Here is a 17,143-nt window from a genome sequence, read left to right on the forward strand (position 1 = left end):
TTTACTACACTATACACTACACTATACACTACACTATACAACACACAACTATACACTACACTATACACTAGTGCTGTACTAGTGACGAATTGGCCACGTTCTGATTACGTGACAACCCTTACTAGTTGGCTGTGTCGGGTGGTGGCGGGTTTTAACGACACATTTATATATTTACATTATCTAACCCAAAACAAAACTGTGTTATAAATAACATTTTCATTATTGTTGTACATCCTGGGACAGAAAATATTAGATAATTATTAGCTGCATAACAATTATGGGCATTAATATTTATCCGTTATTGTTTACTTGACTTATCTGCATGATTATAGTGTGGCTAACTAATGTGCGATTATGTTAATTGATATGAATTTGTTGCGATAGAAATTAGAGAAAATTGATGGGGTAATTGTTGTGCAGAGAAGCCACTGCTCTGTGAAGGTTCAGTCTACCTTGAACATTTGTTTATTCTTGCCTCGAAGGGCTCACTCGATTAAAATGGCTTAAGTAACTAAAATCAAGCAATTTCACCAAGCATCACTTCCGTTAATGCTGTGAAATGTCACCTCCAGTTTCTCGTCACCGTGCGCGAAATCCATTAACAAGGTGGACAAGGTCATTTCATTTGCACACTTCCAGCCGTGAATCCGTCATACGCGCAGCAGAGGGACGGACGATGCCTTTTGAAATATGGGCACTTCTGGAGGTCATCATTTGTGTCTCGTGATTAGACACTATCATCGCGCTGACGTGGCGTGACGGTTAGCACTCGGGACTTGCACTCCACAGGTCACCAGTTGAATTCGATCTCTCGGCACGGCAGTTGAAACAACGGTTTAACTTTCTTTATTCCTTTGTCCATCCAAGCGGCAGGTTCGTGTGTGACGCGTGGCGTTTGAGTCCATTATTGCTACATAATGGCACAGTTTGTCTATTGATACAGATGCAGTGTTCACAAGGCACACAGCACAGATAAGACCAAAATATATCTCTTATTTATATTCTTTGGGTCTTTCAGTAAAGCCACGTAGATAGAAAAAAAACATAACAACATCGCGACGTTTCGATCGCAATACAAGCAATCGTCATCAGGTGAAAAAAATTGGCGGGAGAGCTGCTGATGACGATTGCTTGTGTTGCGATTGAAACGTCGTGATGTTGTTATTATTTTTATTACTCTTTCTATCTACGTCGCTTTACTGAAAGACCCAAAGAACATGAATTCCTGCAGTCACGAAAGCTTTAAGTCAATATCTCTCTTTGTTGCATATTTGTGAATAATGTCGCCTGAATTAAGCATGGGTGCACATTTTTAAAGATAATGCTCAATATAAATAAGTGCATAGTTCCTACTTTAGAACGTAACATTAAAATGTTCATAGACAACATTTTTTTCCGTAAAACATTTTTAACAGCCTCAGTTATTGCTGATTACAGCCATCATAGCGGCCAATTTGAAATAAACGGCAGGAAGAGTGCTGTAAAGTGAGGCTCACAATAGCCAGGGCAACAACGAAAACCACGTGTGAGGAAAAGTGTTGCTGTGTGCTACAACCCACTGGTTAATTGAGTGTATTTAATACGATCAAAGATGCAGTATCTTTCTCTAACAAGGTAGAAAATATACATGAAGTCTACCTCAACCCCTCTCACTACCCCAAACCCTATTACTACCCCAACCCCTATCACTACCCCTATCACTATCCCTACCGCTACCCCTATCACTACCCCAACCCCTATCACTACCCCAACCCCTATCACTACCCAAATCCCTCCTTAACCACCCCCACCTGTCCCTCCTTACTGTCACCATAGCTACACCACCAGTGTTAATAACCCCACTCTTTATTGTAACCACTATCATATAATTTGACAAATATTGTAAAGCACATTGCAATAAAGCACTATACAAATCTATATAAAATAAGATAAGATAGTGAGATGCTAAAAGCATAGACTTCTCATTACCATCATCTCTAGACAGAGCACGTGGCAATGTCGCCTCCTGCCCGCAGGCTAATGGCCGCGTGCAGGCCGGCAACACGAAGTGCCGCGTGGGGGGAGCTGCACTCGGGGACCCCCTTGGCTCGGCTGCAGCAGCGGGCAGTGGAATGGTTGGGCTGAGATGAGAGACGCAAGACGCTTTGAGTTGCTGAGGAGCGTAAGCAAGCGCCCTACGAATGCAAATAATGTCCCCTTCATCGTTTACCAAGTCCAACCACAGCAAGGCGACATTGTAATGAGCTAAGTCGGAGCTCTCCGAGACCGTTTGCGATGTCGTGTTTTTTTGCGCGACGAGCCTGCGGCGACAAGCGTGCGGAGGAGACGCACCCAGTGGCGATAATGAACTTGTTGTACTGGGGCATCAACGCGAAGTCCGAGGCCCATTTCTGTTTGCTTCGGTTGCTCGGTTTGTGTTCCTCCTGGTTGACAAATGAGACAAGGAATGTCAACACGGCACTGCAGCCACTGGCAGGAGTTCAGGTGATAGTGGCACAAAGCCAATGCGAAGCAAGCATCGTCTACAGGGCTAATGGGAGTGGCGTTGCTTGCTGAATGCAGAGCCAGGCAAAGGGGGATGGGAAGCACAGTTGTCAAAATAAAAAGTGTACAATAGGTGACGTTTCAGGCAATGGCTCTTCTTCACAGCACACAGGCTGGAGAGGTAGAGACTCTGTGTGATTTGACGCAGTGTTATTGAGGAACGCGTTGAGTCGTTGTTGTCGCTATTTGTGCTTGCGCACCAACGCAGCAGCAGCATCACCAACTAATGTGCCGAAGTTGACGCCGTGCATGACGCGTCACGATGTTGACATCCATTTCCAAGAAAAAGACCTTTGCCCTCTTGTGAATTATGTTTGTAGTTCACTTTTTTACCTCAATCAATCTTGCAACGAGTGTTCCTGCAGTCACGAAAGCTTTCAGTCGAGTATTCGTTTACCATCCTGATGCAATTTCTAAATGGTCTCTCTCTCTGCAGGCACGGTGACATCGTGACGCATTGTGCCACCCACACGGGAGCCGGATTGTCTCCACCACCGTGAACAAAGGTGATGATGGTGGCATCACGGTGGGGAGGCACTTGATTTGAACAGATACAAAAACGTAGAACGAAAACGATGATTGTCATGCAGCATTCGTTTGCCCACCAATTTGCCATCCTTGCTCGTGGTGAGGGGCCATCCATTGAGTAGGTAGCAAACATCTGTCAAAACGTGACCCCTACCCCCCTCCCTGTACACACGCGGACTTCTTACACCCCCCCCCCCCAATCCTATAGAACGGCCAATATTTAATCCACGCATAAACGATCAAGGATTAATAATATTAACGTGAATCTTGATTTGAATATTAACGTGTTGAAGCAAACAGATAGTCCACCGCCGGACTATCTAACTCATTTGAAGGCCAATGAAGACAAATTATTATTGAGGCTTCACCCCCCCCCCCCCCCCCGTTTCCTCTGCGTGCGTGCGGCGTACTCAATGGATGGCCCCTTAATGCGTCGCTGCTGGTTGCTTTAAACCTCTCCTTGGAAGTGGCAGCTGCTATTTGTACTGACATGCTTTATTTTGTTCTATTTATTCATAGTGCCTTCCTTACCTTTCTCATAATTTGCACTCCTATCGGTTGTTGGTTTGTTTGTTGTTGTAACCCTCTGACCCGTGGGCCCGACTGGACATCTGTGACAAAGAGCTTCATAGCTCATCGGATTCCTCCAGTCCGAAGTAAAGATTCTGATTCTGAAGCAAACGAGGTGAGTCTCTCACACGCAGCCCCCCCCCCCCCCCCCCCCCCCCACCCCCAGGGCGCGGCGTGGGGCACCGCAGCGCCGGCGTGGGGCACCACCGTACCAGCGTGGCGCGGCAGCGCTTGAGCTGCGGGGCGCCCGCCGCGGTCGCCCAGAAGGCGACGGAGCCGGCGCCGCAGGCGGACACGAAGCCCGCGGTCCCGTCCGGAGCGCTCTCCACGCGCGCCACGGGGGCGCGGTGCGGGCTGGGCCGGCACGGCGCGGGCACGCGCAGCGAGACGCGCCGCGCGCGCTGCGCAGCCTCCTGCCGCTCGGCGCACCGCAGCTGCATGTGGGTGCAGAACGCCTCCTGGCAGGGCCGAGGTGGGAAGAGAAACTGGGAAGTGCGCAAGGGAGCACGGCGTGCACAGTGCTCGCCCATCCAAGCGCTGCCTCGTCCCCGAGCTCTGATGAGGTCGGGGACATCCCACGTGCTTAGTCGTGGGCAGGCTTGAAGAGGTAAGACCACAACATTATGATCACACGACTTGTCTGTGCATAAACACACGCGTGTCCCAGTAGACTAAGGTCGGGGTGGATACGTGTAAACAATCAAGTACTGTATGTGAACATGGCAATGACAGTTGTGCCGTGCATCAATAAGATGCTAGACAAAAGTCAATCGCAAACTGCTTGAAGTGTGGCAACATTCTCTCCTGTACGTTAGAAGGAAGTGGAGGTCCGCCACATTAAGGACACAATGCCGAGGGTTAAAAGGCTGGATTCGTGAACGTCTGTCAAGAATGACATCCACACTGCGCACGAATACAGCCACCGATTCGGACGGTTCATTGGCCGGGGCAGATGTTGACTGTCAGATATACGACGTTGTCTTGAAGTAATACATTCAACTCACCCACTCAATGGCTCCATCAGCTGCAAAGTCAATTTTCTTGAAGAGTTCCAAAATCTGTTCCTCATTCTGATGACGGGCAAATAAACATTCATAAGTTTAGTCCGAGACAAATTACATTTATTTTGTGGATTAATATGGGCAAGCGGGCTGGCACGTGAACACGCTTAACAGTTCATTTTGCACCATCATTGTGAAACCCTCGCAGTCCATTGAGCACACATCTCGTGTTACACCTCGCAACAGTTAAATGCTCACGGTCAGATTACATCTATGAATTACGCATAATCGTGTTAAAAGTAACCCGAATCTCCTTTATATATACCATGTTTAAGCACACAGTAGTGTACTTTAAATATAAATAATTTTAGTGCATTTCTTAAATTGTCATTAATAAACGATAAGACTACCACCGGCTGTGTAGACTGAATACTTTTAGACGTACAAACATGCCGACATATGTTCTTGATGATTCTCTATATTTACCTCTGGTTGACAATGTTGTAACTTTAAATCCTCGCTAGACGTGTCCACAAACCCAAGTCTCCCCGCCATCTCAACTGCCCGTGGCCGCGCGTCAGACGCCGAGGAGTGAGGAGCGACGTCTCCCCAAGTGAATTGCCGCAGCTAAAGAGGCGATTCCTGACGATTGCTCAAACAAAAACCCATCGGCACCTACCCACGCAGAGCCCGCCCCACGGTCATTCATTCCAACAGGCGGAGGTACAGAACCACACAATGCCTTCGCCAAGAGGGCGATTTCATTACGCGATGACAACACCAACAGGCGGTCCTCAATTGCGCCTCGCGTACACGATGGGAACACATCCATGTGACGTGTCGAGTGGGCAGGTCCGTCTACAGGTGGCACCGGGCAGGCGACTTCTTCTCAATGAACCCTCTCATATGTAGTCGAAATTGGATGTAAGCACACCCCTTGCAACTACTAAGGGGTGTGCTTATAAACAAACTGTGCCTCTATCAGAAGGTGCCCTTTGCCTTCCCTCACCAGTGTGTTGCGAGCATGCGCTGTTTATCTTGAGCGGCGCTTATCTCGAGTTTCTCATCTCTCTTTCATGCCAAATGTCTAATCCAACTCGAGCATAACCGCGGAGCAGTGACGGAGTGTTTAGCACACTGCACTTTGAACCTGGTGACCTGTGCTCGATTCGCGGCCACGGTTTACATCCATGGCGAGCGACATCTGAACTCATCTTGAGCACCCCTTTCACGAGCCTGGACTAACCAGCGTGCCGTGAAACCACTCATGGCAATGTGTGGGTTGGCTGGCAATGAACTTATTGATTTTACTATTTACATCTGTCCTGTAATCATTGTGTTTTGAATTGCAATTGTTTACAAATGAAATGTACAATTATATGTACATGTAATAACTTGTACTTAATTTAGTCTTAGCTCACATACTTTCTATCCTTCGATATAAACTACCTAAATTATTAGTGGGTGAGAGTAAGCAGAATCTTTAAACTAAGCCACTGCCCGGAAATTTTTATTCCACTTAATGAAAAATGCTCAAATTGTATGCATTGTTTGATGAAGTGCCGTTTAATCTACTACATATTAGGCACATTCTGAGTAAAACAACGTTGCTTTTTATCATCTTTTTTTTCACATTTTACAGGACCGACAACTTGCCTTCAAACCCATTTACGGCAGCTCTCTGAAGTGCAATTGTCGCTCATTGATGTGCAAAGTGTGCACTTGCGGTAAAATGCTTGAGAGAGATTTCTCGAAATAAAAAGTTGGAACATTTTTAAATTGCGTAATAGTATTCCAAGAAAGAAATGGCCTTTCAGCATCATATTTTCCACATGCATCCTGGAGAATAATTCTAGATAAGAGCCGATAAACACAGTCACCTGATCCCGCAGGGGAGTGGGGGGGGGGTTGCAGAAATCATTCAATTGTGGATGGGTGTGCATCAATGTTGGCAGTCCTAAGCCATCCGTGAAAATTCCACATTCCTATGAACAGAGGCTAGTCCCACGAGGATAACCGACGTTTGATACATACTGAGTGATGCAGCGGCAACCACACAGCGCTGGTTTTATCTTACCTGAGAAGATTAGGGGCCAAATCAACCCCGACAAAGATTGAAACTCAAGATCTCATGTGTGTATGTTGTATGCATGTTGAACTTTTTTTCGCACCGTACGAATCCAACCGTACTCATCGGAGGTGCGGAGGAAGGACAACAAACCAAACACAAAAAGCAGTTCAACAAATTCGTTTTCAATTTAGATATAAAAAACCTGCAACACTCTCAACTCGACGATACACTAATCTAATACTTACACGTCCACAGCCCTTTACCAATCCACTCGAAGAGGAGGGGGGTATTTGACCATACTTCACCATGCAGATTGGTGAAGGCGGGCAGTGTAGAAGACAGTACAGAACTCGATTTTGCCACACTGCTCTCTGCTGTGCTCTACATAGCCCAGGTGGTGGCCCATCATCGCACTATCCCGCATCAATCCTGCTAAGCGTCTGATGAGCTCAGGTGCATTCTCGATGTGTTTTGTCATGGGTAACTTTACACCATGGCATAACATAGAAACAGATCTCTATTTTACGTCTCTACATACAAATAAAATATTTTTTAGTCATCAGTCTATCGGCTAAAATACATACACACGTGCGGCAAATTAACCCTGGTGATTGGAGGCTTCTCCCACTGCTGTGGGTCATCTCACCGTACTCCCCCTTACCCCGTCCCACCAGGTTAAGAATGTCAAGAGCTTTGAGCTCATTGTAAAGAACAGGCTGTTGCCTCACACGTACAATGCCATCCGCCCACTCCGTTGGCCAACACGCTACGCTCGTTGCACGAGTCTCCCCGGCATAAAGGCTGCATGTTTGTACATGCCCCGAGTTTGAGATTCAACGCAACCTCAAAGAAGATGCTGACCTCCCCGCAATCTGTTCTGTACAGGGAGCAACTGGTGCATTGTGCGGGGGAAGAATACAACCCGAAGCAAGTCCTCCTTGCTCGGCTCTTCCTGTAAACACTGCCGTTGGTGGACGAGTCGGAAAATAAGCAACGGAACGAGCGCTGCGCATCATTGTGTAACGGGGTGGAAGCGGATGTCGAGATGAAAGATGTATTTTGCAATACCGCATGCCCCTGATTGTTCATATATAAACATGGCTACACGTCATGCAATAGGATCGGCACGCTCTGCTACGGGGTTCGATCCTTGGTCATGCACACTACCGGCGACGGGTAATTGAAACTGGTCTGGGCCTCTCCTGGGTTGACTTGGCCTAAAGTTGGTTTGTTGTCCAATTTATTAGCATCACCACTGGGGAGATGAAGGCGGTCTGGCATGTTGGCCCCAGCATCGCATCATGCACCTTGCCATCTAAAATAAGCATATCTCCTTGCCACAACAGCCAATGCAGCGTAACAAGGGAAGATATGTTCATGTTTACTGTGTCCATTAATAAACATGGATGATATATGTACTCTGAACATAATGTAATGGATATAATAATCATGATAATTCAGACCCCTTTGTTAGTGCTCAAGGCCTCCTCCCCACGCTGTGTCGATGTGGGTTGTCGAAGCGGCAGAGGCAGACACTGAGGTCCCATGCCCCGCGGGTTTCGGTGCCGTGAGCGACGCGGCTCTCACCGTGAGCGACGCGGCTCTCACCGTGAGCGACGCGGCTCTCACCGTGAGCGACGCGGCTCTCACCGTGAGCGACGCGGCTCTCACCGTGAGCGACGCGGCTCTCACCGTGAGCGACGCGGCTCTCAACGTGAGCGACGCGGCTCTCACCGTGAGCGACGCGGCTCTCACCGTGAGCGACGCGGCTCTCACCGTGAGCGACGCGGCTCTCACCGTGAGCGACGCGGCTCTCACCGTGAGCGACGCGGCTCTCACCGTGAGCGACGCGGCTCTCACCGTGAGCGACGCGGCTCTCACCGTGAGCGACGCGGCTCTCACCGTGAGCGACGCGGCTCTCACCGTGAGCGACGCGGCTCTCACCGTGCCTCTCACCGTGCCTCGGGGCCCCAGGGCGCCCTTGAGGGCCGCCGTGAAGCCCTCCAAACCGAGAGCCCCTCCTCCTGCTGCTGCTGCACCCACGTGGGTTTCCTCCTGCCACACGTGGCACACGGCACGGCTTAGTTTGTTGTCCTCTGATTAGCACGGTTGGCAACGTACGGTACGAAAGAAGTTCAATAAACGTATATATATACATACAGTCGAAAATCAAGGTGAATTCCTGCTGCTCAAATAAACATTGAGGTGGTACCCATGTCCCGTTCACAGTCCTGAGCCAATGGTGTAAATGTTACATTGCTTTCCTTTGGCGGGGGCGAATTTCTATCCATAGCAGCACCGCTCTAGACGTCATCACAAAGTGGTACTTATTTTATCGACCCTGGAAAATACGATGGACGGAGTCAACCCTGAACTGGGATTTGAACTCGCGACCTAACGACTGTGAGCCACACGGCTCTATCGCTGAGCCACCTGGCCGTTCATGGAAATTGTCTATGGCTAAAGTCGGCCTCGTCGTTCAATGCGCAATGTGGCAGCGTTCAACTGTTTGGGGATCCCCATCCACCAGATGAAGTCAGCTGCGTAGCATCGGGGATGGGGGGCTGTAGGGTACTGACCCCGCTTGCTGAAGAGCAGAAGTCGCGTATCGCCAAACGGATGAATCGCTACTTATTCCATTTAGCGTTTGTTTAAAGCTTATTTAACATTGTTGATTGACGTATGTATTTATTATATATGTTGCACCGTACTTAGCCAACCGTGCTAATCAGAGGTGCGGGGGAAGGACAACATCCTAAACACAAAAAGCAGTTCAAAATAAATTCGTTTTAAATCTAAATTTAAGAGTATCAACGTATACAATATTTTTATTCTTTATAAATATTAACAAGTCCGGAAACCGTAATAAACTGTTCAAGGATGAATTCATCCGTTGCATTCAATAGCTCTGAATGTAAATTTACCTCAAAGGCAGTCTTCAGCTTTTCCAAATGCTCTAACGTCACACTCTCTTCAATCTGACGAAACAATTTCACGCAATGAGCAAAACAAAATTCCTTCTCACGCTTTGAAGCTCGGGTTGTCAGTGTTCATGCGTAAACTCCATGCAACCGCACCGTAACTCTCGTGAGGCTGATCAGAGTGAATCAAAGCTCGCGCCTGAAGGTTGTGTTGCTAGTAGGGACTAACCCAGGGGTCGTCAACCGAAATAACAATTAAAAACATCGAATACGGTAAAAGCAACTGAGTATTGCAAGAGCGGCAATGCACGTGGTGAATACGAGCCCGTGGTGTTCCTTCATGAGCAACGTCACGGAGCAGTCCTTGAAGAGCCGCATGAGGCTCCGGAGCACCAGGTTGCAAACCCTCTGGACTCACCCAAGAGCGACTCCGTCCACCGCAGGGGCTTGCCCAAAACGTGGACACGTGCACGAAAGCAAAAAGGAGCATTTGCAAATACTCTGTATGCAAATGAATATTGCCCACACAGCTACCCATCAGTTGATAAATTAACTGTCCACAGACGAACATGTTGGAAAAGCATTACATAATGCACGCATGATTTTTTCCTAAATTGTATTCATAATGACAAAGATAACGAGGTCCTCATTAATCCAGGAAAGTCTCGCTAAGAATTAAGATTGGTTTTGGTTTATTAAAGGCCTGCATTGAAATATTTGCCCAATTCATTATTAATGGCTTTTTCGCAAACAAAAAAACATTTTTGCAAGTTTTTTTTACTTCCACAATTTCCATTACGACTGTAATTGAAAGTAGCAATGTACAAAACATTTTCAAACCACCGTATTCAAATGGAAATAAGCGCACAAGTTGCTTCTCATACATTTTCCCTGGAGCTTAACGGTAACAACGTAACGAGGGTCGTTGCTTTCATCGCAGGCAACTCGGTGTGGCCACCGAGAGGCACTGTTGTGTTGGCAAGCGTTGCGTCAGTACCTCCAACAACCATTCACGTGGCTCTCCTACACGCTTTCGGGTTGTTACCAAGTGTTTTTGTTCGGCACGATGTCCGACGTTTTACTCCACGTGCTGCGAGCTTCTTCAGGCGCACGCGGTGCAACACAAAAACACATCCGCAAAAACCTACGCGGTAGAATGATATGCATTCCTGACACGGTAACCCTATTACTACTATTGCATATGTTGAGTGTTAAAAACATGTTCTAAATAGTAAGGTGATAGATAGCAAGGGTGAAGCACTAACCGCACAGAGGAGCAGACTCCTAGCAAAGAACCATGTTTTACAAACAAAATTGGCTGTTTCTGTCGAGTAAAATTATTTAGTTACAACGATAACAATAACGTACCTCCTCTTGGCAAATCGTTTCAGACTTCCATGGGCCATTTCCTTGCTCAGCAATGGCAGTCGCATTTTCCATGTTATAATCTCATCATAGGGTGTTTGACCATCTATTAAAGCCCCGTAATAAAATAAAATCTGAATCTATTATAATACTGTGATTTAAAAAAAGAAAAGTATAATCACATGACAAATTACGGACCACACTTTTATTAAAATGTCCTTCCAGTTCGTTGTTTAGACGTGATGGCTCTACGTTCGAGCGTCCAATTTAAATGTTATCAGTAAAATGGTGTCCAGAAGCACACCAAAAAATATCACTTTAATCTGGTAACATATCTACTGGCTGCTTAGAGTAAGTGCCCTCTCTTCTTCCCCACAAGCCGTGGCGGATAGCTGCCAATTCCTGTTCGCCATGACAATAAAGCGTGTATGACTTGAGCACGGGCCAGCCAATTCGGCACTGTGGTCGGACGGGATCTCCTAATTGGGAGGGCAAGCACAGGCATGCAGATGAGTGCTTTGTGAAACAGAACTCTGCCGTGCGCAACACGGAAACCAAATTTCAGAGGGTGCCCCGCAAAGGAACACGCAACCACATTTGCATGCAGACTGTGCGCTCATGAATCTCTATTCTGACCACCCTTGTGCATACCACTGCGTCGGCTTGCGCGGCTGTGCTGTGTAAGCTCTCCTGCCTGTTGTTCGGAACGATGTCCGACGTTTGGCTCCACAAGTTAAATTCAGGAACTTCATTTTTAGTTTCGCTCCATTGAATTCACTTCCTGAAGAAGCTCCTGGATGCGAAGCGAAACATCGGACACCGTGCCAAACAACACGCGGGACAACCTGAAAACGCCATTGTCCATCTTCATGCTGTCCCCAGCCTGGGCTGCCCCACTCACACGCCCTTGACATTTATGTCAATTGTAAAATGGTGCAACACGCATTACCATCCTGTCAAACAATGCTTGGTTAACATCTTGCTTTGTACTTCGTCTTTTAACGTAAAGATGATTTATGATTTCATGAATTCTCCAAAACAACTATATTCTGTTTTGATGCCATTGCTGTTTGGGTCCCAAGTCAGACCACGGAAAAGGCTTCCTCAACAAACTGAACCCACTCCATGAATAATTTTTAAAAAGCACGCAGTCCCGTTCAGGCTGAAAATAGCACACATTACTCTACTTTAATTTTCAATTAGTTGGTGCATAAATAATAATCCTCTGAAAATTAATAGTGCCCTTCCCTTACCCAGGAAAGCCTCACTGAGTTGGTTTGGTCAAATCCATTATTGATCATTCGGCATGTGAGAGGGAACGAACTGGAGTACTGGAGAACCCCCATGCACACGAGGGGGTAACAAACAAAGTTCTGCTTAGTTCAAGAATGCACAGTTGTACTGCCATCTGTTTGTAGGCCATATGTAATAATAACTGCATACATTTCAAAAGCTAACCTTCAAACAATATCACAATCGTCGTAGCAGGAAGCCACAGAAAAATGTCTTGAGCAGACATGCATGCTAACGTATGAAGGCAAGGTTTGTTCATGACAGTGCAGTCGCGTGCCGTGGCTGTCGAGTGGACAGTGAAGGCCACCGAATTTTCCAAGTGTATAGTTACTGCCCTGGGGATGTGATCGCGTAGCCTCGCCGACTGCCAACGCGTGGAGCGGCAAAGTGCGCCTGGTAATTTATTAACGGCCTGCTGAGAGCGTGGACGCAACTCGGCAGCGGGGATGATGTGGCGTCTCGTAGGGAACATGCGGTTCAAATCTAGCGAAGGGTCGGTGCTTTATACAATAACTTACACAATCACTTTAGACAATGACTTGCACTACTACTGTAGGCTGTGCTGTGGAGTTATTTAATGTGCTGGGAGCTTCTTCAGGAATTAATTATTTAGTTCCTGAAGAAGCTTGCAGCACGTGGAGTGAAACGTCGGACGTTATACAGAAAAGAGCATGTAGAATCTGAAAAAAACATAGGAGAGCTAATCATTGGAACTATATTACAGCTCAGATGCTCCTGCAACAATTATTACAAGAGCATCATTATTATCAACCATCATTTGTGCCATATTTACCATCAGATAAAACATAACCTCAGCTGTGCATTTAAGAGAACATTTCATTTAGAACATTGTGTAAAAGTGTTTTTGCAAGCTTTGAGGAGACAATGTGTCGAGGTTGGTTGTTAAATATTAATCAATCAAATAAAGGAGAGACAACATCGTCATCCTCTCAGCCGACAAGGGCAATGCCACGGTCGTCATCGACAACGCCACATACAGTAACACAATTCAGGACCTACTTAATGATGGTAGCTATACCAAAATTAAAAGAGATCCCACCAACCGCCTCGTTACGAAAAACCAACAATATCATCAACGATTCGACGTCTTTAATTGAACCAACCGAGCGGTTTTCCTTAAAACCCTCTGCTGCTAGACCACCAAGATTGTATGGCTTATCAAAAATCCATAAAGAAGCTACACCCCTTCGTCCTATCGTCTCCACCATTGACTCACCCACCTACAAACTGGCCCGATTTCTGTCTGAGACCTTACAACCATTCACTGGTAAGACCACTTCAGCTGTACGTAACTCAGCTTACTTGGTATCATCAATTAAGGACATTTCACTATCTCCATGTGATTTGCTCGTTAGTTTCGATGTGGTTTCTTTGTTTACTAAAGTTCCTGTGCCTGACACTATAGCAATTATTGACGATTTGGTCCAACAAGGACTAAATGCTGATGTACCGGCCCTGGTGAGACACTGCCTCACCAACACTTACTTCACCTGGAATGGAACATTCTACAAACAAGATGAAGGCACCCCAATGGGTTCCTCCCTTATCTCTACTTGTAGCCAACGTTTTCATGGAAAAATTCGAGACAAATGCCATCCAGGCATCCACTCTATGTCTGTCCTTGAGTAAGAGGTACGAAGATGAGAAGTTCGTCTTCTGGCCACATGGCCTACCAGCTCTGAACCAATTCCTCAACCACATCAATTCCATACACCCAGCTATCAAATTCACCATGGAGGTGGAAAAGGATGGCAAGTTACCATTCTTGGATGTTTAATCGAAAATAGACCAGATGGCTCAATGGGACACTGTCTACAGGAAAGCCACCCTGACTCCCACCACCATCCATTCCAGAAGAATTCCCTCATCAAAACTCTACACCATAGAGCTCGATGTATATCCGACCATCATTGCTTAGCCAGTGAACTGGAACACGTACACCAAGCTCGCAAGATGAATGGATATTCAGACTATCTGTAAAGCACCCCTACCGTTGGGAAAGAACCATCTGAGGACCCAATCAAAACCATCACATTGCCATACATAGCAGGGGTCACCAAATAGATTTCCAAAATCATGAGCAAATACAACACGCAGGTTCGATTTAACACAGTACATAAAATTTGTGATTTGATCCCATCTGTGAAGGATGTGATCCCTAACATGCAATACCCCGGCCTCTACAAACTAAGCTGTGTCTGTGGCAGTAGTTACATTGGGGAAACTAAGCGACACGTCTCGGACCGTGTTCGTGAACATAAGGCAGATCTGAAACACGGTAGGACCAATACCTCAGCCATAGCTGATCATTGTTGTAATGCGGTGGGCTCACACGGAATTGATTTCTCCAAGACGAAGGTACTTTGCAAACCCACTGGCTATCAGCAAAGATTAACTCATGAAGCCATCCATATTTATAGACACAGACACAATTTCAACCGAGAAGATGGGTACAAACTGAGCAATAATTGGAAGGACGTTATTAACCAGTTTAAGTCATAACTGGCTGTGATGTTTCAAACCTACCTTCCGATGTTAGTTGCTATTTTCGGCTCTGATTTTACATTAACAGGTTAAATTTCTCACACTAACACAGCCACTTCGCGCGCCGACGCGACAGTGGCTCTGCGGTCTCACATTAACATGCTAATCTCTCACATTAACATGCTAATCTCTCACATTAACATAGCCACCTACGTGCCGTCTTGGACGTCGCCCGCGGATCTTACATTGACATGCTAATCTCTCACATTAACATGACTAGGCCCGCCCACTTTGTTTATGACCCTTGGGATACGCCCATTCTAAACCTTTAAACAGTCTGCCTCAGCAGCTTTACTCTTTTCTCCTCCTGATGACGACCGCTTGTGTTGCGATTGAAACGTCGTAGTTTTTCGTTATTTTCTTTGAACCTATCTACGTGACTTTACCGAAAGACCCAAAGAATATGAATTCCTGCAGTCACGAAAGATTTAAGTCATGATTGAAATATAAATTTCACAAATATTGGTGCTTGTTTGTAAAATTATAAATGTATCCTGGTGGATTAAAAAGTGAACGTGCAAACACGGCTTTGTGCGTCTTCAGCAAATCGCTGCTGATAATTCCATAGAATCGACCCACACCTCTGATTAACATGGTTGGCTACGTATGGTGCGAAAGAAGTTAAACATACATACATACATATGACCCAATTACCTATCGGTGTGGATTTCCACAGAGACTATTGGAAATTTGAAAGTGCCATAAAAAGATGAGTTGACAGCTCCATTGTAACTTGCTGACCTGCCCACTGGACATCTGGGAAAATGAGCTTCATAGCTCATCAGTCCTCCAGTCTAAATAAAGATTCTGATTCGTATATGTAGCCGACATATATAATGGCACGTACAATGATTAACGAATGCTACATTTTCTAGAAGAGAGTTCACAGTTTCACGAGATGAGTGAAGGCGCTGATGGTACTCGCCAACACACCGGTTAGTGCTGTACCAGTGACGAATTGGCACGTTCTGTTTACGTGACAACCCTTACTAGTTGGCTGTGTCGGATGGTGGTGGGTTTTAACGACACATTTATATTTTAACGCGATCTAACCCAAAAAAAACTATATTATGGATGATATTGGTCGCGAAAGCCTCCTACGACGTGTTAAACTTATGTACTTTTAACTTATGTGGCACCGCAAGTAGCCAGCTTTACTAATCGGATGTGTGGGAGATCTTTACAAACTTTGCAGGAAACTGCCACATTTAGACAAGCCCCTCCCCCCTCAACTCTAGGATCACCTTCCTGACTCCACCCACACCCCAAACCCCCCCCACCCTGCACCCGTCCTCCTTGGCTCCTCCCCCCTCCTCTTACCCTATATAATAATAATGTCTCATCACAAATAACTCACTACAGTTGTTTTGCTGTGCCTTTTTACACCTGATGAAGGAAGCTTGTGTTGCCTCCGAAACGTCGTTATTTATTATTTTATTTCTATTATTATTTCTAATAATTTATTTGGTTTATTTTTCTTATTTATTTATTTCTTTATTTTCCCCTATGTGACTTTACCGAAAAAACCGAAGAGTAGGAAACTGTCACTTTAGCAATGTCAGATGTGTTTCAGAGCTTGTATTACACATATGCTGTATAAGTTCCTGAGAGTAAATTAAACAAGCGTCTTTGAGATGTGGGGTATGACTTGGTCATCTTGTGTTGGTGCAAGAGGCTTTTGGACCAAACCTCCTCTCGGAGTCTGCCAGAATCGTTCTGTGAGCACAGCCCAGGGTTGGGAAGCTTCCTCAGAGTGTGCCGATCAGCTGACACAGCTAGGAAGTCCATTCGTTTGCTTACCACCTTAGTCACGTCAGTCCGTGAAAAGCCTTGCAGAGCGGCAAATGCAAAGATACAGAGAGACTATGAATCAGCGGAATACGGTTGGCATAACTGGTGAGTTGTGTAGTCATGGCAACGTACATTGGGTAATTAATAGTCATGTGCTCCAAATGTCCCCACGTTATATTTTTCCCGCCGGGTTGTCGTGAGTAATGTTAAAATTTGTCAAATGGGTCATGACACTGGGCCCATTCTCAAAAAATATATTTACAGGTTATTTTATAGCGATGCATCAATTCATTGATTAATTGATTAATTGATTTAAATGTATCCTTGTGCTCACAATATGTGTTTTGAAATCTGATTAAGAATCGTTTTTCCCCGGATTCAGGTGCATTCTAAGTGATGAGGTGCATGAACACCCTGCAGATCACGATCACAAAAAACATTGTTTGACTTGAGTCGTAACCAAAGATTGTAAAAACGCATTGAATGGTGGAGGG

General features: G+C 46.0%; 1 protein-coding gene across 3 annotated transcripts in view; it reads right to left on the reverse strand.

The window, feature by feature from the left end:
* Positions 1–17,143, reverse strand: part of LOC133350092 (WD repeat-containing protein 64-like) — a 48,439-nt gene that overhangs the window by 24,708 nt on the left and 6,588 nt on the right. Inside the window, exons 1-6 of one of the 3 annotated variants that reach the window (XM_061564104.1) lie at positions 11,004–11,090; positions 9,639–9,692; positions 8,659–8,769; positions 4,647–4,712; positions 3,855–4,100; positions 2,332–2,423 (exon numbers count right to left, since the gene is read on the reverse strand). In XM_061564104.1, the coding sequence (XP_061420088.1) occupies positions 2,332–2,423; positions 3,855–4,100; positions 4,647–4,712; positions 8,659–8,769; positions 9,639–9,692; positions 11,004–11,075 (641 nt within the window). In that variant the 5' untranslated portion in view covers positions 11,076–11,090. Of the gene's footprint in view, positions 1–2,331; positions 2,424–3,854; positions 4,101–4,646; positions 4,713–5,129; positions 5,344–8,658; positions 8,770–9,638; positions 9,693–11,003; positions 11,091–17,143 lie in introns of those variants that run through there. The other 2 variants (XM_061564103.1, XM_061564105.1) reach the window with 2 other exon arrangements.

This window comes from Lethenteron reissneri, chromosome 32, assembly GCF_015708825.2.
Source record: "Lethenteron reissneri isolate LAM-NWPU_2019-01 chromosome 32, ASM1570882v1, whole genome shotgun sequence".
Lineage (NCBI taxonomy): Eukaryota > Metazoa > Chordata > Hyperoartia > Petromyzontiformes > Petromyzontidae > Lethenteron > Lethenteron reissneri.